Below are 24631 nucleotides of genomic sequence, written 5' to 3'. Positions count from 1 at the left end.
TTGGCTAAGTGGGAACGAAGAAAGACAAAGAGAGAGAGAAAGAGAGAGAGAGAGAGAGAGCGGCGGCGGACTATCGTCGAAGAAAGGCCGAGAAGAACGAGTATGTATCTGCATATAACCTGGTTTCTCACTCTCGCGAACGCAAGCTTTTACGCGGACACACAAGCCGATGTGTAGGAGAGACGAAGCTGAAACGAGTTCCCTTGGGAAGTGACCAGCCGTACCCCGTCCATGTTTCTCGAGTCGTACCTCCCGTCAGATATCCAGGAGAAGACCGACCACTCTCGGGAGACCGGACTAGTGCTTCTCAAACACAGGCCAGCCGGCCCTTCTATCCTTCATTACCTGGCTTCTCGTTCCAGCTTACTGTTCCGCCGAGAGTTTTCCTCGAGTACACCCACGTGCCACGCAAACGTAAACGCACCAACGAATCCGTGGCTCCTTTAAAGCCGACCTGTCGCTGCGTACGTGCCTCCCAGCGGCGATTACGCTTGCACCTGTATCGAATCTCTGCGAATTTGACCGCGTCGAATCGGAACTCGTTTATCCTCGCTGCTGCTTCGTAATCGTCGATTGTCAGTCGTGACTGATCGTGACCGCAGTCAACTCTCGCATCTCAAAAATTCTCGATATCGCGATCTTCGTACTTGGCAGTGTGGCAGGATTACGTATAGGACATAGTCGATGACGAGTAGTCAAACTCCTTGTAACTTCATAAAAATAGCATTCGATGAATTTTTGGTATATAGACGACCATAGAAGCGGATCGCGACGCGAATTGGCAGGAGCGTCGAGGTTGAAACGAATCGAGCGAGTCGCGTCTGCGAGCGTGTTCGATCGCTAGCGTCGCGTCGCGAAGCTAACGAGCCACGCTTTAATAGGCAAAGTTCCGTTTCGAGTCGTAAAATCGCGACTGCTGGTGACTTTATCGATGCAGAGGCGGGAACGGAGACAGAAGCGAAAAAGCGAACGAAGACAGCGAATTGGAAGCGGGCACGGGAACGAGACGGAGAGAAAGGAAGGTTAGATAGAGAGACCGGCCTTGCCGGATACGAGAGCCAGACCAGCAATATCGAGATGAGTTATTGTTCGCGGAGCACAATACGCTCAAATATGGAACGTAGCCGAGAAATTGATAGAAAAAATCCGTATGGCTCTACCAAAGGCTTTATTAATTCCTGCCAACGTCTCTGCAAATACGTAGCGAAATAGTCCGCGTTGAAAAAAATACGTGTGTCCAAACGAGCGCGCGCGAGCACACGCTACTGTTTCGCGATTGCAGAGGTGGCTGACCTAAGTTTTAAGGTGGTCGGAAAACGAGATGCAAAGGCGAAGTGATTTTACATAGAAAGGGCAAACAGTAGGCAAGGGGGGCGATTCGGTGGAATTATATTAGGCGGGCGCGCTCGCGCGATACTAAACAATGTATCGCCATTAAATAGACTTAAATCGTGGGACGCGGGCCTCCCCATCTTTGGTCGATCGATACAAGAGAATTCTCTGGCGACCGTTCATAGGGTGGATGACAGAAATAAGAGAGAGAAAGCGAGATGGAGGGTGAGGAGCGACCACGAGAAAACGCAGCGACAAAGGGAAATGGAGATGGAAAGAGTGGCAGTAGGGTGAGCGAGATTAAGGTAGGGGGACACAGTCCCTCGGTCCAAACTCGGGCGGCACGCTTCCACCTCGCTTTCGTGCCTCGACGACGTTTGCCTCGCCAGAGAAAAACGCCGGGGACGAATGACTCCTAGTAAATCGATTACGTGGACGGAAAACGCCATGGTTTTCGGTCTCGAATACCCCTCTTCCCCTTTCATTGACGTTCCCTCTCGTTCACTGTGAAAACCCGGTTTTATCGTTATCGTTATTCTATCGTCGGATTATTTCGATTTCGTTGGAATCAAGGTGGAGAAAAACTCACGATGATATCGTATTCATGCTTTCCGAATGTCGCTTACTCTCTCTCTCTCTCTCTCTCTCTCTCTGTTCGAAAGATGCTTTTGATTCCGTTTGATCGATATATTTTCATCGATATTTTATTTTTCGTTGCGATAAAAGTGCCTAAGCGCGTGGTTTCGTCGCGTTTCGTAAACCTGTTTCTGGACGTAGGTGAAGGAGCGGAAGTAAGGATTCGCCACCACTCGTGTCTCTCCCATCTGACGAATTCCTCAAGGACAACGTTTCCCTCGTTCATGTTGAAACAAGCCGAGCGTTTTCCTTTTGTCTCCGTTTCCGGTGCGTTTCTTTCTCTTCGCCGAGGGAATTCTCGTTCATTCTATGGGAATGCGATAATCTTGGACCCTTCTCGCGGGATTTCCGTAGCAGCGTATAGCCTTGCGATTCGGAAGGCGAGAAAAACTCGTAAGCTCTTCTCGTCTACGGATCGTCCCGCTGCTCGAGAGACGCTCCATTAAGCTTCTTCCAGGACTTTTTGCTAGGTAAAAAGACGCGGAACCGAGATTCGCTGCGCGGCAGCGATTCCATCTGGCCGCCTATGTTTCGTTCATTCTCTTTTCCCCGATCATCTCCTCGTCCCCTTCTCGACGATCGTTTCGCAAAAACGTGCTCTTACGTCGGCTATGGAATCATTGTTGCCTATTTTCTGGACGTGCAATTCGCCTCATCGCGTCTCCTCCTTCGTTCTTCTTCGACCCGTACGATCATCTTCCGAGGACCAGCCGAAACGAGTAGACGCGGTCGAGTAACGTTCAAACATCGAGATCGTAGTCGGAATAAGAATATCGATCGGCGACTCGCTCGAAGCCGCGTAACCTCGATTCCCGCAAACGCTACGTGTCTACGCGTCTACCATGGTCTACGTGTCGCGACTGAGACGAAATATTCTTCCGTCTCGCCGGGGACCTCCTTATTACTCATAGCTTTCTCCGTTCTTGCTGACACTCCGGTCCATTCTCTCGTTCTCCAGGCGGAAGTCGAGGACGACCTGAAAGGATGAACAACGACAACCGCGAGCGTCGCAACTGATTCTCTTAGCTCGTTCACTGAGCAACTGCGCTTCCTTCCATGTGACGTGTCATCTTACGAGGTGCCATGCCGAGTCGCCTGTTACGTCACACGTGAAAAAAACCCACCGATTTTCGGTCCGTAGCGGTATTTCGCCACGTCATTCACAGAAGAGTTTGAAATTTTGAATAACTACAACGTTCGTGTTCGCGTGGCTTTCGAAACGCAAAGAATTCAGGGAAGCGAACGAGACTGGTTAGTAGCCGGTGGGGGCTCGAGGGGAAGGAGGTGGATTACGTTTACGCGGTCGGACTCTTTTATTACGCCGGTTGCCGCGATTCGCGTACCTTTCATCGATCCAGCCACTATTCGAGTGTTTGCCGTGCCCTCGAGTCGGCTACCATTCGTTTTACTATTTGGATATTGCTGTCGTTATCCGAATAGAGGACGGTCCATCCGGTTGGCAGTTGCGTCGCGACCACCTTTTTCCAGGCGGCTTTCTCGTGGATATAGCTTGGTGAAAAACCGTGTAAAAGCAACCGTAGAAGTGGACGAGATAAAAGGAGGCGGGAACGTGGAAGACGCAGCTCGATGAGCGAGAAAGAAAACGGCGGCGATGATGGTGCACAACTTCGTTTTTAAGTAATTGCCGACCCTTTCGAGAGCTTTCATCGAGACGAAACGAAAAGCGCGCGAGCCTCCGTTCACTGCGAGCATTTCTGGAGTCTCGATTAAGCGATTAAACGAACCCCCTCCGGGGTGCTGCCGTATTTAATTTACCGCCATTCTCCGCCTACTACTCTGGAATTTCTTCCATTCTTATTCCTCTCCATCCGATCGCACCACCTGTCCTTTACCCTTATCTCTCGATCTTTGTCTCTCCACCCTATTCCCCTCATTTTCATATCCCGTCACCGGTCTTTCATTGTTCACTACGCGTCGTCAACCTCTGGCGGAAATCGAGCCACGACGAAAGACGAATCGATTATATCCCCAGCTCGAAAGAAATTTCGACCTGTCTCACGAAGTACAGCTCGGGCGATAAAGGAAAGGCGGACCATCTGCCAAAGGAGAGGAACCACCATGGCGACGCTGCATCGACGTTTATCGGTGACTCGGAACGGACTCGATTCGGGTGACACTTGACAGCTCGTTAGCTCCTTTCCCCGACAGGAGAAATCGTGGTCACGCTCGTCTATTCCGGCTGTCGAGCCGGTACACGGTGCACCAATTTTCGCGCACAATTTTCCGCGTGAATCTGTCTCGGCTGAATTTACTTCGATGCCAGTATCATCCTTTCGCCTCTATCCTTTCGCCAACCGTGTTTCGTGTCCTGTGTCCGTACATTCTGGCCACTCGCCAGAATTAATTCCTACTCCTTAGACGATCCAACTACAACCCATCTGCGACCGGTTTTTGCTGCCCCGTTTACGACAGTGATATTTAAAAAACGTTTCTCTTTAATAATTCTACGTGACAAAAATCACTTTCTCTCCAGCTAGATAAGACACTTTACACTGAGAAAGAGGAAACATTCGTATTGCCGCGAGAGGTTCCAGTAAACAACGATCGATATCTAATATCTATTTTCATTTGTTTCTTTTCAGACAAAATGTACTCTCTTACCTGATAGCAATAGAAGAAGAAGAAAACGGAGGAAACTGGAGAAAGACAAACTCGAAGTTGGAGAAAAAGGAGGGTAGGAGGAGGCTGGACAGTGATTTCGTCCATCTCGATAGACGGAGAAAACGGCAGGTGTTCGTTGCGGAGCAGCTGCAATCACGACCACCATCTGCCGCAGTAATGCACGCCTCTTCCAAGTCTTCCAGTCTTGGAGAAGCGAGACTCGTTGCCTGAGGCATCCATCCTCAATTAGACGCCACCTGAAACACGTGCCCTTCTCGAATCCATGGATTTCGATGGCTTCTTTCTTCTCCACCCTTATCTCCTTCTTTTTCTCATTCCTCTTCTTGCTCGACTTCGCTCCTCTTTACCGGTTCTCTGCTTCGTATCTCCACGTTCCAAGGCTTCCTTTCTTTTTTCGACGCCACGCGTCATTATCCTTCGCTTCCTGGTATAGTGCCGATGTCATCGATCACCGATCCCCGTTTTTCGCGGCGACAGTTGGCAAGCACCAGGCTTTGCGTAAGCGTAAAAACAGCCCTGACACGTGCTGTCGTTGAAAATGTGAATCCGAATAAGAGATCCTGGATATCATGTTACCGCTTGATGATTATCTGGTCCGCAAGCTAACCTTTCGAAATAAAGTTGCTAATTTTCTAAGATCAATGCGCATTTGTATTCTTTTCTCGCTCATCTTTCCTGAAATTGCTTCTATAAAAGTTATTGCATAGAAAAGAATACTAACAATACTAACTTCACTCGAACAAAATACGTATACTGATGTACTAACATATGTATTTCGCTGGATTGATGGTAAATATTATATGACCGCACTTGGAATAGTTTTCTACATTACCGAGTTCGTAGGCAAACGAACTTGGCAAATGAACGTGTGGCGTCCTCTACCACGACGAACCTATCTCACCGAATTATATCGCGTTTACTTTTTCATCTTCTTAAAAGATAATAATATCATTAAACAAAAATTTTATTAAAAATTATTAAATTAAACATTACTTAAATTAAACGGAATTAATAAATTATTTTTCATTTTTATCAATAGAGACGGTAATATTCTCGTCCGAATTAGTGGGAATTACCCCTTTGCTTTCCATTTGTTGTTTCAGTTTATATTTCTGTATCTTCCCACTAGCTGTTTTCGAATATTCCATTACGAATTCTATGTAACGTGGTATCTTAAAAGGCGCCATGCGACCCTTACAATATTCTCTCAATTCTTCTCTTCCAAGACTCGCGCCCTCTTGAAGACGCACGCAGGCGCATACCTCCTCCCCGTACACTTTATCGTAGGCGCCTATAACTTGTGCCTCAGCCACCAGAGGGTGTGTCATCAATACATCCTCGACCTCCTAGAACACGATTTGGCAAATAAACAAAATTAAACATAATGACTGGTATGTACACATACTTTTGGGAAAATGTTCTCTCCTCCCCGAATTATCATATCTTTCAGTCTCCCGACTATCTGTCCATAACCATCCGATCTTAAGACGAATTGATCGCCAGTCATTAACCATCCATCTTTGGTAAGAGTCTTCTCGGTTGCCTCTTTGTCGTTCCAATATTTCATCATGGTGCAGTAACCCCGAATCCAAAGTTCTCCGGAAGTACCGAATGGCACTGCGTTCCCATTCTCATCGACGACCTTTTCAATAGAGACAAAATTTAATTAAAAAAAGATTTACTTCGTAAATAACAAATACCGAATTTCGTATGATTTTTTGGTTACCATAGCTTCAACGTGATCGGCCAAATGGCCTACTGTATTCTCTGTCAATTCGTTATTTTCGTTGGGCAGCGTCTGAAAGATGATCGCCGTTGTCTCCGTCAGCCCGTATATCGTCTGTCAAACATGGCGAATCAGTAATTCGTAAGTTTGAAAGAGAGAATATGGCGAATATCAGCGATTCACGACGTACGAAGAACCTCGGAACCCGATTTCACGAAAGAGAACGTTATTGATCGAGGCCAAGAAACGATATTTCTCCTCGCAGAATCGTATTTATGCATACGAACCGAGGAGTTGCCCGTGCAAGATATGTGCATAGATAACGCGGGAAACGCGACGCGTTATGTCGGGCCGAATTAAGTACAACCCTGTCGTCGTGTCGACGACCTTCGTCCATTCCTATATCCTACCAACGTTCGTATGAATTTTGAAAATTGTATCTGTCGAAGGAAATCCAACTGACGATTATTTTTTACAATTAAGATCATGTACGTTATACGTACATGCTCGACTTTTACGACGGACATAGTGAACTGTTCAACTATACGGTCGCAAACATGATTACTTTGACATAAAGGCGCGCTCGCAAGTGCTCGTTCAAACGGTTAAAAAAGTAACGATCAAAATGTTAATATTATGATAACATGATTCTACACTCGTGACTCTACATTTTTCTCATCACATCTGATCCCCACCTTCATGTTGTCAAAATGGAAGCATTTTCTTATTTTTTTGAAAAGCTCCGGCGACGCAGGAGCACCACCGGTGACGCCACAGGCTAAAGTTATTGGTGGCGGTTGAAGTCGTTGTTGAACGTCCAATAGATTGATCTGTCGTAAATAACAATATACAACACTAATACTTATTTACAACGAACAAATGAAAATTTTATTCATTTATCATATGAAACTTTCGAATCATTTCCTTACCCACATTGTTGGAGTTCCATAAACGACATTGCACTTCTCACGTACTATCGCCTCCAATGATTTCACAGGATTAAATGAACGAGCTGGTAACACGAGTGTGATACCCGCGTGAAGCATACACATCAATCCTTTAATAATGCCAAACACATGAAAGAATGGAACGTTTAGACAAACCTTGTGGTCGACGGTTAACTCTGTTTTTACGGCAGCCTAAACGATTGAAGTCCAAGAAAGATACTGCGATAAAGATTCGATCAGACATCATTGAGATAATTGCTGGCGATAGTATTATACCTGTTTCGAGTTGTTCATCACAGACCTATGTGATATCAAGGTGGCTTTTGGTCTGCCAGTGGTTCCTGAAGTAAATTGTATATTACTACCATCATGACAAGATATCTGGTCCTGCTCTGCCGCGATCCACCGCGTCTCGATTCTGGTTGCGAGCTCCTCCACATCGATAAAGCGGCGAGTTCCACTACAACAATTTAGAAACGCGTTAACCGATCCATCGATCGATCGCGACAAGGTGGTAATGCATGTTAGAAACGGAATCGAAGTGTGCGTAATAGACTACAAAGCAGCGACTGACCATTAACCTAATTGCTCGTCAGTGATTCCTTTTCACGGAAAGAGATTATTAATCAAATCCACTGGATGATCAGACAAAACTTTGAAAGTTACGAGACACAATTGAAAATAGATCGACCGTGCAAGGGCGACGCAAAACTATCAATCGGATTGTCAATCGGTACGACTGGCCTGATTGTGGCTTGAAATCACGGGAGGAGGGACTCGAGGTCGCGCATTTAGGAAATTACCAAGCGTTTGGGTTAATTCGTTTCCGCTCGTTCGGCCGAATGATTATCGGTTTGCGGTTCGTTAGACGTTTGATCGAATATCTCGCCCATGAGATACGATTCGAATCAACGAAATGAAAACAAAAGGGATAACCGTGTCGCGTGGCACATACGAATTGTTTATATGCCACGGTATACGTAGTTTGACCTAGCGATTATTCCAACAACTAAATCGAATAGGGACTGTACGTCGATTGTTGCCGCGTTTTACTACACGCGATATTCATGAATTAACAGATCGCACGAGAGCGAGTGCGAGAATACGTTAAAATTGCACCCCTGTTCGACCTCGCCCGCGTCTACTTATCACCAGGAATGACCAACCGCGACGAATTTACCTCGGAGGGATGCTTGTCGACCGCCGCTAACGACTCGATCCGATCGCGTTTCCTAAGAACAAAGGATTTATGTATACTTCGTCGCGTCCAACTTGTCTCTTTATCGACCCGTCGTTGCCGGATATCAAGAGTTATTGCACATTGTCCATTCCCTCGCTTAAATTAGACGAAATTCAAAGGAAACTCGAATATATCATTCGCAAGAGATAGAGTCACACGCGTCGCCTCAGAAGAATATTCATCTCATGATTAGAACTTAGGAAGTGTAGACAACCATGTTAGACGTTGACCGAACATTTCCTTACGTCACGTGATCCTTCGAATAGATAATTATGTGTTCCAAAGTAGGACACATTTGCTGGGCCTGAAGTAGCATGCGTGGATAATCCTGTGTTTTAAAATTGTCAGGTGATATCACAGCCTTTACGCCGACCTTTTGTATACAGTGGGTGAGCTCATCCATTTGATAGCTAGGATTGATAGCAACAAGAATGAAACCCGCTCTGCTGGCACACATGTAGGTAATTAACCATTCGACATCGTTGGGACCCCATAGTCCGAGACGATCGCCGCGCTTCATACCCAATTTCATTAAACCGGCAGCCAAACGATCGGCACGCTGAATGACATCGGAAAACGTCAATCGTATATTCTGATGTAGAGACACCACACACTCTCGATCAGGCCACCTTTCTGCAGCCGTTCCGATTAATTTTCCTATGGGTTCGTCGATCAATGGTACACTCCCATGCTGTAGCATGTGTGCCGGTTTATCTTGAAATAACCGTTGACTCGACATGTTACGTAATTTCCAAGAACTTCGAAGATCTACTACATAAAACATTTGATAAATACGCTTAGATGACTTGTTTTTCTTTCGTGTCAATTATATATATTTTTGATAAATATCTTGTTACTCACCAAGCAATGAATGTTTCACATTAGCAACATTTTTGTAATATACGCGGTAACTAGTAGCTGGGAAGAAAAACGAATTCCTTGTAATACAAAAACGAAACATTTCTTCAATTTGTAGCTTTCCAAATCCATACGCACTTTACGGCTGCTGAGATAACACTGAAAGCCTTCCTTCAAGACGAACTACGTTGGAACATTTTAACTACGTATAGGTAATATTTATCTCTATATGTTTATCGCTTTATCCTCAACCGCATACACGCTGTTAACTATTCAAGATACCAAAGTCCATTAACGTTAATCTTGACGCTTTTGTGCACTTGACTTATGATACTGTATTAATCACCTTTTTTTTTTATAAGGCGACGAAGATATCTTGCATGATTCAATTACACAATTGTGTACATACAGTGTTACATACTACATACATATGTATAAACGAGTCCCGATTGAATTACCAAGTGCAGTTACCTCACTCTACAATAAGGCGGTATACATGTATACATATATCTGTATCTTCATTTAAAGGTCTATAGCATGTTTTGTAAGTCATATTAAATTTAATTTATGTTTGTAAGGAACATGATGAAAGATACGACAAGGACACACATGGTTTATTTGAAACGTCGATCAAGCTCCTCCGTTGGAATGTTGAGATATGAACGCAAAAGAAAAAATATATGTTCAAGTGAAAAAATGAAAGGTATGTAAGAAAAGTAAATCGGTTGCAGTAAGGAGGATAGCAGTGGTTAAAATCTAAGATCGAAGGACTCCACATAGACGGATGGCGTGCCTGCTGGCTCCGCGCCGGAAGTCGCGTGTCGACGTCGACCATGGCACCACCGTTCCACCTTCTGCTCCCCACTCTCATGATAGGTTTCTCGGCTCTCCGAACCACCACTGCTGCCGCTGCTACCACCACCGAGTTCACCACCGGTTTACCGCATTTTCTAAGCATCCAACGGGGCGAGGGCTACGGTAGCTAGCGGGTGAGCCAGTTAGGCAACGTTATACGCGTCCGTGCAACCCGGTTGAATCGAGTTGTTCTTTGCTGGTGTGTACCGTTACCCTGTGGATTCCCGCACTACCGTGACAGTGATTGGTCGATCCTGCCCGAGCAGCGAGAGGGTCGAGGGAAGGCTACCCTTCGCGAGCCACGTAATGTCTTCAGAACCGCCAGGATAAACGCGGCGTTAGCACGCGTCCGACCAACTAAATCGCTCGTCCAACATCCAACTCTACCATCGGTTCTTTTTTTATTTCACTATCGACTCTTAGAAAATATCGGAAACAACGTAACAATTTATCGGTATAATGGTTTATAAACGTTAAGAGTTAAATACAACAAAACTAAAAACAGTGGAGATATAGATTTTTAAGTGACAAACGAAGTCGTCCTTCAAGCGTGAAACATGTCGGTTGACTACGATGAGAGATCGTACGGAGTACCATGAGCAGTAACAGTAAAAAGACATCGGGTGGGAAGGACGAAAAAAAGACTCCCTCCAGCAAAGAGGAAAGCCCAGTAAGCAAAGATGAGACCGGAGGATCAGCCTCGACGGGAAGTACCGGTGGAGGAACAAGCGCGGATGGGACACAACCTGGAAGCAAACCTGGATCGGCAGGAGCAACCAGCAGGGAAGCCGCACAAAAGCTCCTCGGGCTTGCCGCGCGTGGAGAATGGGCACCGGTGGACCAGCTGCTCAAATCTCTGGAGAAGGCGGTACAGAGCGTCGGAGAGGATGGTCCTCTCCTTCCTCTCGCTAGTATCATGGACCCGGTTAGTCAAAAAAGAAAATTCTCGCTAACAAAATAGCTCGTTGCCTCTATCTCAATCACTGCTCGATATATATTTTTAATTTTCAGGCAACGGGCATGACACCATTGATGTACGCAGTAAAAGACAATCGCACGGGATTGCTCGACCGAATGATTGAATTGGGGGCGGACGTAGGTGCCAGGAACAGCGCAAGTATTCCAAGAAATTCAAAGTATTTCAAGAAATTTGGTAGCTCTCCCTGGCGTGCTTTAACGAGTAAAATACAACTGGTAGATTTGCAGAATTTTTTAGTTGCTTTTGAGACCGCTCCACATTTCACGGGCGGTGATAAGCGTTTTCGCGTTAAAATCTAATCGTCTTAATTGTGGCGATACTGGTTTTTGAACAAGTTCCCGGTCGCGTTGCGTGGCTGCGACACGTACTATTTGAATGACTGCATGATCATAGCCAGTGCAGACCATGGAACGTGTATAATTAACGATCTCCTTGTAATCCCTGTTAAGTCGAGTGAAGGAGGGTAAGATCGCGTGAAGGAGGGCCAAGGCCAAGGGGTTTACGGAGGTTAGAAAGTAAGCAAGCAAGTAGGCCGACGAGTGAGTAGGGCGAAAAAGTAGCTCGATTCTAGGAGATGATTAGGCACCTTCCAGATTTTATCGGCGCGTTTCTTCGCGGTAGTCATGCTTATGCGGCTACGTCCACGGTTGACCAATCCTAAAGCTCCTAGCAGATTATAAACCTACTAGGCAATCGTGACCCTTTCCGTGGGTATTTCCGCGATTACGCAAGTTCCTAGAATCTCCAAGAATTTTGCGAAAAAACTTAGGTGCGCCCCTTCATTAACTTTAAGTAATAGCTAATCGCAGAGATCGGGTTTTCTAGCCCCACCCAACGCGTCGGTTCGACGTCATTTTCAAATCGATCGGCGATAAACCATTCGTTTTATTCTGGGTGCGGCAAAATGCGATTTATAACCCGGTTTCCATACTAGCCACTTGACCCGGCGAATCTCGCTGGGTCTTACGATTTATTTCCATCTACCATAGCTAGTTGGAGCTATTCGATTCAATCGAGCGGAAGTAACTATGGCAGGAAGATGAAATCTTCACGTCGATCATACATAACCTAAAAATTGCGTTAACAAAATTCGTCTTCGTCTTTCGTAGGACAATTACAATGCTCTTCACATCGCGGCTATGTATTCGAGAGAGGATGTCGTCAAATTATTACTGTCAAAGCGGGGCGTCGATCCCTATGCCACTGGAGGAGTATGAACTTTTCTTTTCTCTTTTTCAGCTCATTAACTGTTCAAAATATGTGATATCTCTTTTATTATTCGAGTATAGCCGAGGCAACAAACAGCTGTACATTTGGTCGCGTCCAGACAAACAGGTACTGCGACTTCAATTTTACGAGCGTTATTGGCCGCCGCCGGCCGGGACATTAGATTGAAAGTTGATGGGGTAAGTAGTATGCGTCGAAGAAATCATTAGAATCCGATTCTTTTACCGCTTAAGTAATTTAACTACCTCTTGTAAGCATCAAACGTGGCAGCTTTGTGTCAGGCGTTCCTTGATCGAATTAACAGTTTTTGCGCGATTTCTATCGCGCATCGCTCCCAATTCTCGTTCACGTTTCTCGCGTGACACGAATGATGGCCCAGGACTATCGCGGCCTGGTACCGAACAGCTGTCATAATTCTCCTCTAGCTCGTTTCTTCTACTTTTTCTTCTTCTACCACCCTTCGGCACATTTCCATCTATTTCCCCTTCTTTCTCCCACGCACACTTACCAGCCTCTTAATGTTCCTTCGTTCTTTGTCTCGTAAACGAGCGAGATTATGCGATTCTAAGAGAAACTGCTCCCCAACGTCGATATTTACGTCTACATACGAATGTGACTATTTATGGAAATCGTATAGCGGATTCGTTTTTCTTTCCTCGCGAAAATCGATCTGACCAGCCGTCTAATGTCTCCCGATACTAAAGCAAAAATGGACCGTAGTCTATAAGAAATTGTTTCGAAAACACTGTCCTTGCATCACCATAATGTATTGTAGAAAGGAAAGATACCTTTGCTCTTGGCGGTGGAAGCTGGAAATCAATCGATGTGCAGGGAATTGTTGGCTCAACAGGCACCGGATCAGCTCCGTGCCACTACCACTACAGGTGACTCAGCCCTTCATCTGGCGGCTAGGAGACGGGACATCGATATGGTGCGAATATTGGTGGACTACGGGGCGACTGTGGATATGCAAAACGTATGAGAAAATCCTAGGATCTCGGAATTGCGGAAATGTTGCATACCTTTAAAGAAACGTCCTGGGATATCTTTGAATGCGAATATTCTTCCAGGGTGATGGACAAACTGCATTACATATAGCGAGCGCTGAGGGTGACGAAACCCTCGTCAAGTACTTTTACGGTGTCAGAGCGTCAGCCTCCATCACTGATCATCAGGATCGTACTCCGATGCATCTAGCAGCAGAAAACGGGCATGCTTCTATTATTGAGTTGCTGGCTGATAAATTCAAAGCCAGCATATTTGAGAGGACAAAGGACGGATCAACACTGATGCATATAGCGTCATTGAACGGTCACTCGGAATGCGCGACGATGCTCTTCAAGAAGGGCGTCTACTTGCACATGCCAAATAAACGTGGCGCCAGATCAATTCACACGGCAGCCAAGTACGGTCATGTTGGCATCATAAGCACTCTCCTACAACGAGGTGAAAAGGTATTAGAATGGAAACTCACAAATATAGTTTTGTTCGATTAATCTTGGAAGAGAACTCGTTTAAATTAGTTGTTTGAACATTCTTTGTCGCATAGGTGGACGCAACTACGAACGACAATTACACTGCGCTGCATATAGCCGTGGAAAATGCAAAACCTGCGGTAGTAGAGACTCTGTTAGGTTACGGGGCCGAAGTTCACGTTCGAGGAGGAAAGCTTCGGGAAACGCCTCTTCACATAGCAGCCAGAGTGCCTGACGGCGACAGATGTGCGCTGATGTTACTGAAATCTGGTGCAGGGCCAAATTTGACTACCGACGACGGTCAAACACCTGTGCACGTAGCGGCGAGCCATGGCAATTTGACGACGTTATTGCTTCTTCTGGAGGATGGCGGGGATCCTATGTACAAGTCGAAGGTATGATTTTTCCTCTTCTATCTGTCACTTCCTTTCTCTATGTTACGATGGAACGCATTTCGATAGAACGGAGAAACGCCACTTCACTTGGCATGTAGAGGATGCAAAGCCGACGTCGTGCGTCACTTGATCGAGTTTGTGAAGGAAAGAAAGGGTCCGGAAACAGCGACGGCCTACGTCAACAGTTTAACAAACGAAGGAGCGAGTGCATTACATTACGCCGCTCAGATCGAACCGTCGGAAGTTGAAATACCTGGTGACGACCGCGCAGTTATTCGAGCTCTTCTGGAAGGTGGAGCAGACGTTTCACTCCAAACAAAGCAAGCTCAAGAATCAGCGTTCCATCACTGCGCGTTAGCTGGAAACAACGAAGTTCTAACAGAGATGATAAGTGGTATGTCAGCCACGGAAGTACAGAAAGCGTTAAATCGTCAAAGCGCTGTCGGTTGGACCCCGTTGCTAATCGCTGCCCATCGCGGTCACATGGAGCTAGTGACCACGTTACTGGCGAATCACGCGAGAGTAGACGTATTTGACCTGGAGGGTAGGTCCGCGCTTCACCTGGCTGCCGAGCACGGCTACTTACAAGTCTGCGATGCGTTGTTGGCGAACAAAGCATTCATAAACTCCAAGTCCAGAGTCGGTAGAACAGCATTGCACTTAGCAGCGATGAACGGCTACTCGCATCTCGTCAAGTTCCTTGTGCAGGACCACGGGGCTGCGATAGACGTTCTTACGCTGAGAAAACAGACACCCCTTCATTTGGCAGCTGGTGCTGGCCAATTGGAAGTGTGCAAGCTTCTACTCGAACTCGGGGCAAGTATAGACGCGACCGACGATCAAGGTCAGAAACCGATTCATGCTGCAGCGATGAACAACTATGCGGAGGTGGCCCAGCTATTCCTTCAAAGACATCCCAGCTTAGTGATGGCATGTACCAAAGATGGGAACACATGCGCCCACATAGCGGCGATGCAAGGCAGCGTGCGCGTGATCGAAGAACTAATGAAATTCGATCGGCAAGGTGTCATCTCTGCAAGAAACAAGTTAACCGAAGCGACTCCTCTTCAGCTGGCGGCCGAAGGAGGACATGCCGAGGTTGTTAAAGCGTTAGTCAGAGCAGGTGCTTCTTGTGCCGATGAGAATCGAGCGGGATTCACCGCGGTCCATTTGGCCGCACAACACGGACATGGTCAGGTATTGGAAGTGATGAGATCTTCTCAATCTCTTCGTATATCCAGTAAGAAGCTTGGGGTTACTGCCCTTCATGTTGCCGCGTACTTCGGTCAAGCCGGTAAGCTTATTCCACCGATTGTATCTTAGGAGAGAAGCATCCCAAGCATAATCTTCGTTTCTTAACAACGATATTAATATAAACAATGTATTCTAACACTAGGCTTGTCGAGCTTCAGAGATAGTAACCACGCTTATTACAAAGCGGAGATGTCGCTTGGAGGCTTTCCCGCGTTAGACTTTACCCTGTAAGACAGTAAAACAATGTATTTTTCGTTCAGATACCGTGCGGGAACTCTTAACCAACGTACCTGGAACGGTGAAATCCGATCCCCCAACTGGTGGCTCTCTGGTAGGAGAATTAGGAAGCGAATCCGGAATGACACCTTTACACTTGGCTGCTTACTCCGGAAACGAAAACGTCGTACGACTGCTGTTAAACTCGGCTGGCGTACAGGTATCCAAACGAAAAAAAAAAAAAAAAAAAAAAGAAACAGTATACGGACTTTTTAATGGCGATGAGCTGATGCCAAATCATTGCCTAAGGTGGAGGCAGCGACCACGGAAAACGGCTTTAATCCCCTCCATTTGGCCTGTTTCGGAGGTCACATTACGGTGGTGGGCCTTCTGTTGAGCAGATCGGCAGAATTGTTACATAGCTCAGACCGATACGGTAAAACTGGTCTGCACATCGCCGCGACTCACGGTCACTACCAAATGGTGGAAGTTCTGCTCGGTCAGGGAGCAGAAATTAACGCGACTGATAAAAATGGCTGGACGCCGTTGCATTGCGCCGCTCGCGCCGGTTATCTTGATGTTGTTAAATTGCTAGTCGAAAGCGGAGCCTCACCGAAGAGTGAAACTAATCTCGGAAGCGCGCCGATTTGGTTCGCCGCTTCAGAGGGTCACAACGACGTGCTCAAGTATCTCATGGAGAAGGAGCACGATACATACGCTCTGATGGAGGATAAGAGGGTAAGCTATAATCGCCACTGCTTCTCTCCGTGACTTTTTTCTTTTTCGTGTAATTTCTTTTCTCTTGAAACTCGAGCTTCGACAACGCAATTGGCACGGCACGGAGTTTCGAAACTTTTAACGCGAACAATGATCATTGCTCGGTCGAACCAATAAATTTTGGCGAGTGTCGACGTCAAATAACAAGCACGCGATTCCCAACTTTTCACTTTGCTCCCCTGATGGTTGATTTCGTTCGTGATGCACTTGATCGATTCGAACTCGTTGATTTTTCAGTTCGTCTATAATATGATGGTCTGCAGTAAGAGCCACAACAATAAACCGATCGAGGAATTCGTGCTGGTATCGCCGGCACCAGTAGACACGGCAGCAAAGCTCTCCAATATCTACATGAAATTGTCGGAGAAAGAGAAGGAGAGAGCTAAAGACTTGATAGCCGCCGGCAAACAATGCGAAGCGATGGCCACGGAATTGTTAGCTCTAGCCGCAGGCGCCGACTCGGCTGGAAGAATTCTTACCTCGATGGATCGCAGAAACGTGGAATTCTTGGACGTTCTGATCGAGAACGAGCAGAAGGAGGTGATTGCGCATACGGTGGTACAACGATATCTTCAAGAACTGTGGCAGGGCAGCTTGAATTGGAACGCCTTCAGGACGATTCTTCTATTCGTCGCATTCCTCATCTGTCCGCCAGTATGGGTGGTGTTCGCTCTTCCGCTCGGTCACAAGTACAATAACGTTCCCATCATAAAATTCATGTCGTACCTCACGTCTCACATATATCTGATGGTCTTCCTTTTGCTGGTCGGTATAATTCCTATATATCCGGTGGTAAGACCGAGTCTATTACCGTACTGGTACGAATGGTGTCTTCTCGTGATGCTGTCTGGACTTTTGCTCTTCGAGCTGACTAATCCTAGCGACAAGAGCGGACTAGGCTGGATCAAATTGGCGGTGCTATTGTTCGGCATCTGTGGAGTAGCGTTCCATCTTATGGGCTTCGTGCTAGTTCAACGACAGTACTGGCCAACCCTGCTCTACCTCAGGAATCAACTATTCGCTCTGAGCTTCTTGCTGGCTTGTGTGCAAATCCTCGACTTCCTCTCGTTTCACCATCTCTTTGGACCATGGGCGATCATCATCGGAAACCTGATGAAGGATCTCGCCAGATTTCTTGCTGTGTTAGCCATCTTTGTGTTTGGTTTCTCGATGCACTTCGTTGCGCTGAACCAAGCCTTCAAGAATCAATCGACTCAAGACATGCGCGAGGACAAAAAGAAAAAGGGCGCCTTCTACGACGGTAAGTTCGACGCACATGATTAGCCGTGATCTTTTTAGAATGTAGCAGAGAGAGAGAAAGGGAGAGAGAAATTACCTCCTAATTTTTACCCCCGTCTTATTCCTCGGATATACGATCGCAGCCACTCTATGAAAAAAAAGCTAGGCGGCGCGGTCGATGGGACCGCGAACATGCGATACGCGGATACACGAATAAAAACACGCGTACTCGATGCTTCTCATCCCCTGAAAAGGTAGTATTCGATATTCGAAATCGTTCGAATTAATCAATGGCAGTGAATGACGAATCATTCCTTGTCCATCGCGATGCCTCGCAGGCCTCCGATGATTTAATAATTTCGAAGACGAAGACTAAAACCTATCGTTGTCCCGACTATACCATAGAACAGCCTAGTTGCCTCGAGACAAACGCATAATCGGATAAATTGCAATGATAGATTTGTTGGCCAATGTTACGGAATGGATGATGGAGACGCCATCGACGGCGCCTCCTCGTCGACACCTCCGTTACAAGACAAAACCACCTGAGTGTTGTGACGATAGCTCCCGAAATAGTAAGTTTTAAAAGCCGATTGAGAACGTTAACGAGAACCAGAACGGAACGTGAATTGAATGGCAATGACACGTGCACAACGGAATGCAGGACACGATTCTTCTTGGTGTCGTACCGTCTGCATTGTGCGTTTGCCCGATGTGTGTTGCCTGCTGGGACTGCTGCCTGATTCCAATTAACATAAATATTTGTAACATTGCGAGAAATGTTTCTCACTCCGCTGTAACCTGTGCTGTGATTCGGGCTTGTGACGAATATCCGGGACAACTCCGCACTATGTCCAGTTTCCTTTATTTTTCTCTATGACGATCAATGCCATAAATTCCTGAAACATGTTCATACTCACGTACAACACGAAAGACAAAAGGATGTTGATGCTTTTCCCAAATCCTAATTGCCTGGTCGCGAGTCCGAATCGCAGCTACTCGGTGTCTACAGCTCGATCTCGGTTCCGATCTCGAGATCTTAGCGTCCCACCGAGTGGATTGGCGACCACCGCCGGTTTCTTCCTTATTTCACGGAGGCGCCAATCGAGCGCGCGTTTCTCCACAGCCTCTATTGTGCATCGTACGCATTTCTCTAAACATACAAAAGTAATGTTATCTTTTTCGTGCTATTCGAGTCTTGCGCAATGCGTGTTTTGTATGTCACTAATCGACCAAGTCGAATTACGACCTCGAAAAGCGTCGGGTTGGTCCACATCCAGACGTTCGATCCCGATGTGCCACCCGATGCGCGCACTTCTCCATTTTTTTCTGTGACTGTCTCTAACTGCCGGAAACCGCCTCGACTCAATATCCGTTTTAGACTTCCCTATCCCTCCTCTCGTCCTCGAGACGTCCTCCTTTTCTCCTTCGAATCCCTCTCTTCGTTTAAAGTCGCGGCCGCTTTACGTGTACTTCCTCACGATCTTGGGGAGCAACGAAGCGTCCGATTTTTCCTTGCATGCGCACGGTAAATAGTTCTCTTTCTACGTACGTGTTCGCTCGTGCGGCTACGTCGCCGCAAGATCAAGACAAAAAGAGAAAAAGAATGTTCGCCGCGCCGTCTGCATGCTGCATCTCATCGTCCAAAACAAACGAATCAGTTGTGAACCTCGTGAATTCCGAGAACCCGGTAGAAAGAAGAACATGCGGAAAGCCCGCACATTCTGATGATCGATAAAATACACTTGCCTTTGTAGATCCTCGATACATCCCACGAATTTGCTATCGCAAATTCTTGCGTCTTAACACAAAAGAAAACAAAAATGCGAACGGAATAGAAATAATAATAACAGGTATACCACCTTGAAAGTTAAACGACACCGAATAATTACATAGCGTGGATCGATCGAAGCTCACGGAACGTCCGGCATGCATTCAACGTTATTCGCAAGCATGGCCAATCTGTATTAGCATGAGCATGTTCGTACATTCATTGTTCGTTCGATCGTTCGTTCGTTCTAATGTACGTATGATATACCACACCCGCATCCATACATAGCGAGTCCACCAGTAGCCGCCTAAAGGCACGAAGCAACAGTCACGAGAGAAAACACAAAAAAAAAAGACAAATCAAGAAACGTATGTGCCTCGAATTCCAGTAAAGATGAATCCTGTACTCGCCTTCGAGTATCTGTTCTTCGCCGTCTTTGGCCAAACGACCCACGGTGAACTGAAGGTCGAGACTAATCAGCCGCAGTGGACCTCGGTCCTGTTCAAGTTGACCTTTGGCGTATACATGTTGGTCTCAGTAGTTGTATTAATTAATCTACTGATCGCCATGATGAGCGACACCTACCAGCGGATACAGGCGCAATCGGACATTGAGTGGAAATACGGACTCAGTAAACTGATCCGAAATATGCACAGGTAAGCCGGCAAACGTGTTTCGTATACAAGACCAATTGGATTTCTCAGACCCGCGTTCAGAACATAAATACCCGCCTATTTCCGTTTCTTGTGCTAAGGAAGCAATACGTATTCCCCGAAAAAAGTCTGCTACTCCACTGCTAGTTTTCGCTGTCAGTTTCCCGCATTGAACCGCCTCCGCGCCGCATGTTCCGTCACCGTGTAGTTCTTTTTCGTGAAACGAATCTGTGGGATAGGCTGGACACACGATTCCGTGTTGCAGAACGACCACCGCCCCATCGCCTCTTAACTTGCTCACTACTTGGATCGTGTATTTCATCAAAGTGTGCAGGCAACACGCTGCAAAACGAAAACGTCCCTCTTTAGTCCACATGATGGGACTTCAGCGAGCTGCTCGTCTCTCACCTAGATCGAAGATGGGCGCGAAGTGGCTGGCCAAAGTGAAGAAAGGTCAAGTCAGACCAAAAGACAGTGTAACCTTGTCCGTGGTGCACTTGAGTCCTCTTGGAAGTCAATTGTCTTTCAATAGTGCTACAAGACTCGAAAGCGTAGTCGATTGGGATTCGATCCGTAAGAAATATTTAGCTCTGTCCGGGAACGAGCCTGAAAAAGAAGCAGACAAGGATACCAAAAACGGGGATGACGAGAAAGAGGATGAAAACGTACCGACGGCTTCTAACTCCTCCATGGTACCAACAACAATGACGCCACCTATCTAGAGGAAGCTGATTTTTCGCCTCGGAAAAATACACAAGTTCGATTCGATGATTGCGAATTTGATTTTACCGGATGCAATGCCGTACACGAGTTCTCGTCGCGCTAATACCGCATTGAAAATAGCTACGACATCAAAATATTCTAGGTAACAACTCGTAGTTGGATTCATATCACCTTTTGAAGGTCGACCGGCTATTCGCGAGATATAATCAACATGCTATCGTTTCGGAATTTACGTAAGTAGTCCCGCGAACACGAAATAGAGAAGTACGATTATGATATCGTGCGTCTGTAAACATTTAACCCAGCATGGCTATCCTACTTCTGGAGTGCACTAGAACTACCTTTGGTTCCTTCCTATGGTAGGATTTGTAGATGATTGCTCGTCTAGAGCGATCTGAATTCATCCTTATAAACGCATCCCTTAGTTTAAGAAGTTAGTAGAATAACGCGTTCTACTACGACTTAGCGTTTAGCTATAGTGACACTATCCTAAAAACGTCGAGGTCAACAAAAAAAAAAAAAAAAACATGCACGTACTTACACGCATACAGATATACGCAACATGTACATACGTACGTACTTCACAAACAGATTGAAGAACATAAAATCTATCGCGGTACACAGAGTTTTCACGAGACGTATCGTTCCCACGTATTTCCAGTCAGGATGAGTCCCGTATTGGCCGTTGAGTTATTGTTCTTCGCCATCTTCGGTCAGACGACCCACGAACAATTCAAGGTCGAAAAAACGCAGCCCGAGTGGACCAAAGTTCTCTTCAAGCTCACCTTTGGTATTTATATGCTGGTTTCGGTGGTTGTGCTGATTAATCTGCTAATTGCCATGATGAGTGACACTTACCAACGGATACAAGCTCAGTCCGACATCGAATGGAAATACGGATTGAGTAAGCTTGTTAGAAATATGCACAGGTAAGGAATTATAATCGTTGCTCATTGATAAGAAATGTCGAGCTCTCCTGTAGCGTACCCTTTGACAATCGAAATCGAGATAGAACCGATATCGATTTCCGATGCGATAAGAAACGCCGTTGTATGCTCGCGCAATTTGAACGAGACACGTTCGTTCGAACGGTCGCGGAAATTCTAATTGATTAGATACGTTTATCGATGTGCAGGACAAGCACAGCGCCATCGCCACTGAATCTCCTTACCACCTGGATGGCATATTTGTACAAACTCTGCAAAAAGCGGGCTGCAAAAAAGCAACGACCTTCTCTTGTCCGCTTGATGGGATTGCAAAGAACCGATGCGCTTTCAGCGCGGTCCAGAATGGGCGCCAAGTGGTTGTCCAAAGTGAAAAAAGCACAGGTGGCTCACAAGGATAGCGTTGCTTTATCGGTTGTTCACCTGAGTCCTCTTGGTAGCCAATTATCATTCAGTAACGTTGTCAGAATCGATAACGTTGTTGATTGGGAAGCGGTCCGACACAAGTATCGTGATCTTTATGGTGAAAATATTGAGAAACATGTCGAAGAATCGAAAGAATCTACCGATCATGAATCCCTACCGACTGTTCTGGAAAGTTCGTTGGCCGGTGTTCCCGTGGCAGGAAGCCAAACTACACTTACTTCTATTCCTTGAATCGATTGATTATTTGCAATCGATATACTGGTTAAAGTTGAACCTAATTGAACTTGTCCTCCTGGTTTTGGATTACTATAGTAAAACGACGTTATATCGTTTCGTTTAATAGATGTGTACAGTTTCGTCTCATACGTACTTTCTCATTAAAATAAACATCCAAATTAATCGGATCATTCTGTGATTCTACTATTATTCGCGGACCTTTTACCCTCCCTCGCATCGATGCAACGATTACCGCCTCGATCATGTTTTAGAGAAGACTACCAAAGGAATGATGCTGTATAGCAACAATGCATAGGAACTTAACGTATCTTTAATGGTTAGTCCATCTATATGTATGGTCACTCGTATTGCCTTGCTCTTTAATTGTCACACTAACAAATCGATAAACTAATTCCACTGCGTTAATGAAATGTTACTGAGTGCATGCGTGCATGCTCATTAGCCGAATATCACCATGCTTACAGACTAATACAATCGAATGCGTATTTCCAAAATTCGATCGTATCGCGAAATTGGTGCATCGACCGTCTGCCGTTCGATTAGTTCTCAATCAAATCATAACATGATCATGACACACCGATTATCGATCTTCATCGATTAGGATCACTCGCACGAGATATCACGATGTCTTGAAATCGATCTAACGAGCGAATATTCATTCATACGTCGTCTAAAATATTCCAATTTCATTAACGATCATTTAAATTATGCTCCTTTTCCAATGTGATAACTACTCTTATCCTACCTATATTATCTTTTCATCTCCATCGCATGTTTCGCATTTCATGCTGTATATATCCCTTTCTTTCAATCAATGTCATTAAATTTAGCAATTGGGGCGCAACGATTAAAGTGCAAATTCACGCAAAATGAATCACGTAATTGAAGACGCAATGTAAGAATGATCTTTGCGTTCCTCTAGGAATACCTTTGACAATTTTAGATGCTTGAATACATTCTTTCAGTGAAAGTGAATCCCATCGATATTACGGAAAATCTTTTCTTCGCTATTTTTGGCCAAAAGGATACGGATGACTTCACGATATCATTAAAACGAAAAATGCAACCAAATTGGACAATATATTTCTTTAAGGTCAGACTAATATTCACAACTACTCGTGCACGATTCGTACCTCAAGGATTGACCTTCAATGCTCTCATATTCTGACAGATATCTTTCTCTCTATATATGTTGGTTAGTGTTATTGTACTAATCAATCTATTAATCGCGATGATGTCCGACACATATCAAAGTATTCAGTCGCAAAGCGATATCGAATGGAAATATGGATTGAGCAAACTTATTCGTAAAATGCAAAAGTAAGTAACTCGCAAAAAATATACCTATACATGTCAAAAACAAACTTCCATATTGTAAAGAAAAGCGAAAAGCACATTTACAACTAATACGTCAAAATGTTTTACTGTAAATGTAACGAAAATCGAAATACCTATCCTTTTTAAGAACACGTACTGCACCTTCGCCGTTGAATCTCGTTACTTCCTGGATTTCATATATTGGAAGAGCGTGTAAAAATCGAAGCGGCGAACGTAAAACTGGTGTAATGCACCTATTTACGGGACATACATTTATTCAGGTAAGTCAAAGGTCGATAGTAAATAAGTAATAAATAGCAACAAATTTCTCTTTTCGCTTAGGACAATGGAGTATTATCTCAGCAGCGTGACGTCATTAACTTTCCATTACTTCAATCAAGTCCATTGGAAAATCAATTATCTTTGAAAGATTCCATAAGAATTGAAAATGCCGTCAAATGGGATTTCGTAAGACAAAAATATAGAATACGATTTGGCAACGAAATCGGAAAACCTCTTCCAGAAAAGCTGTCTACGACTAATACGAACCGTTGAATGATTTTATGTGTAGTTTCCTGATACTTACACATATACACCGTAGATTCGCCATTTTTTCACACACGATCTTTGTATCTTCTACATATTTGATATCCCTTTTATCTTGACCATTAAATATAAAGAAAAATATTTCTGTATCACTAGTAAAAAAATGTAAAAATTATCTAAAGGTTTTAAATGAGTGTTAAGTAAAGCATTTTTAT

General features: G+C 45.3%; 3 protein-coding genes and 2 long non-coding RNA genes across 13 annotated transcripts in view; 2 read left to right on the top strand and 3 right to left on the bottom strand.

Moving 5' to 3' along the window:
* The window catches only part of LOC117212295, a 74595-nt gene extending 69342 nt beyond the window's left edge, over window positions 1–5253 (top strand). The window contains exon 3 of the mRNA XM_033456986.1: window positions 4572–5253. Within this exon, the coding sequence (XP_033312877.1) occupies window positions 4572–4821 (250 nt within the window). The 3' untranslated portion in view covers window positions 4822–5253. The remainder of the gene's footprint in view (window positions 1–4571) is intronic.
* Window positions 5254–5364: 111 nt separating this feature from the next.
* On the bottom strand, window positions 5365–9542 carry LOC117212275 (medium-chain acyl-CoA ligase ACSF2, mitochondrial). 3 transcript variants are annotated; one of them, XM_033456942.1, is made up of 8 exons: window positions 9386–9542; window positions 8770–9295; window positions 7561–7744; window positions 7267–7476; window positions 7033–7167; window positions 6338–6451; window positions 6017–6253; window positions 5365–5957 (listed from the first exon to the last, which is right to left on the bottom strand). In XM_033456942.1, exons 1-8 carry the CDS (start codon window positions 9483–9485, stop codon window positions 5628–5630), a joined length of 1836 nt encoding a protein of 611 aa, XP_033312833.1. In that variant the 5' UTR covers window positions 9486–9542; the 3' UTR covers window positions 5365–5627. The 3 variants fall into 3 exon arrangements, with proteins under 3 accessions (XP_033312833.1, XP_033312835.1, XP_033312834.1); XM_033456944.1 differs by having other exon boundaries at window positions 8995–9295; XM_033456943.1 differs by having other exon boundaries at window positions 8770–9292.
* LOC117212266 (serine/threonine-protein phosphatase 6 regulatory ankyrin repeat subunit A) lies at window positions 9505–24609 on the top strand. Of its 6 annotated transcripts, none has more exons than XM_033456929.1 (17): window positions 9505–9594; window positions 9961–10085; window positions 10163–11162; window positions 11249–11350; window positions 12326–12427; window positions 12506–12622; window positions 13219–13419; window positions 13514–13897; window positions 13993–14313; window positions 14380–15607; window positions 15828–16003; window positions 16093–16521; window positions 16798–17821; window positions 23519–23646; window positions 23725–23873; window positions 24019–24151; window positions 24213–24609. In XM_033456929.1, the coding sequence occupies exons 3-17, from the start codon at window positions 10833–10835 to the stop codon at window positions 24423–24425; spliced, it is 5037 nt and encodes a 1678-aa protein (XP_033312820.1). In that variant the 5' UTR covers window positions 9505–9594; window positions 9961–10085; window positions 10163–10832; the 3' UTR covers window positions 24426–24609. The 6 variants fall into 6 exon arrangements, with proteins under 6 accessions (XP_033312820.1, XP_033312815.1, XP_033312821.1 ...); XM_033456924.1 differs by lacking the exons at window positions 23519–23646; window positions 23725–23873; window positions 24019–24151; window positions 24213–24609 and adding exons at window positions 18258–18374; window positions 21608–21875; window positions 22082–22720 and having other exon boundaries at window positions 10163–10371; window positions 10479–11162; XM_033456930.1 differs by lacking the exon at window positions 24213–24609 and having other exon boundaries at window positions 23725–23877; window positions 24019–24139.
* LOC117212300 lies at window positions 12616–13594 on the bottom strand. The gene is made up of 3 exons (XR_004488431.1): window positions 13466–13594; window positions 13232–13402; window positions 12616–13141 (listed from the first exon to the last, which is right to left on the bottom strand). It is a non-coding gene; the product is annotated as an uncharacterized LOC117212300 (long non-coding RNA).
* Window positions 20425–21895, bottom strand: LOC117212299. Of its 2 annotated transcripts, none has more exons than XR_004488429.1 (3): window positions 21805–21895; window positions 20632–20829; window positions 20425–20565 (listed from the first exon to the last, which is right to left on the bottom strand). It is a non-coding gene; the product is annotated as an uncharacterized LOC117212299 (long non-coding RNA). The 2 variants fall into 2 exon arrangements; XR_004488430.1 differs by lacking the exon at window positions 21805–21895 and adding an exon at window positions 21527–21638.
* Window positions 24610–24631: the final 22 nt, after the last annotated feature.

This window comes from Bombus bifarius, unplaced genomic scaffold, assembly GCF_011952205.1.
Source record: "Bombus bifarius isolate JDL3187 unplaced genomic scaffold, Bbif_JDL3187 scf7180000008288, whole genome shotgun sequence".
In the NCBI taxonomy this organism is placed as follows: Eukaryota; Metazoa; Arthropoda; class Insecta; order Hymenoptera; family Apidae; genus Bombus; species Bombus bifarius.
The sequence above is the reverse complement of the archived record's forward strand: the minus strand, read 5'-3'. Positions and strand labels throughout refer to the sequence as shown.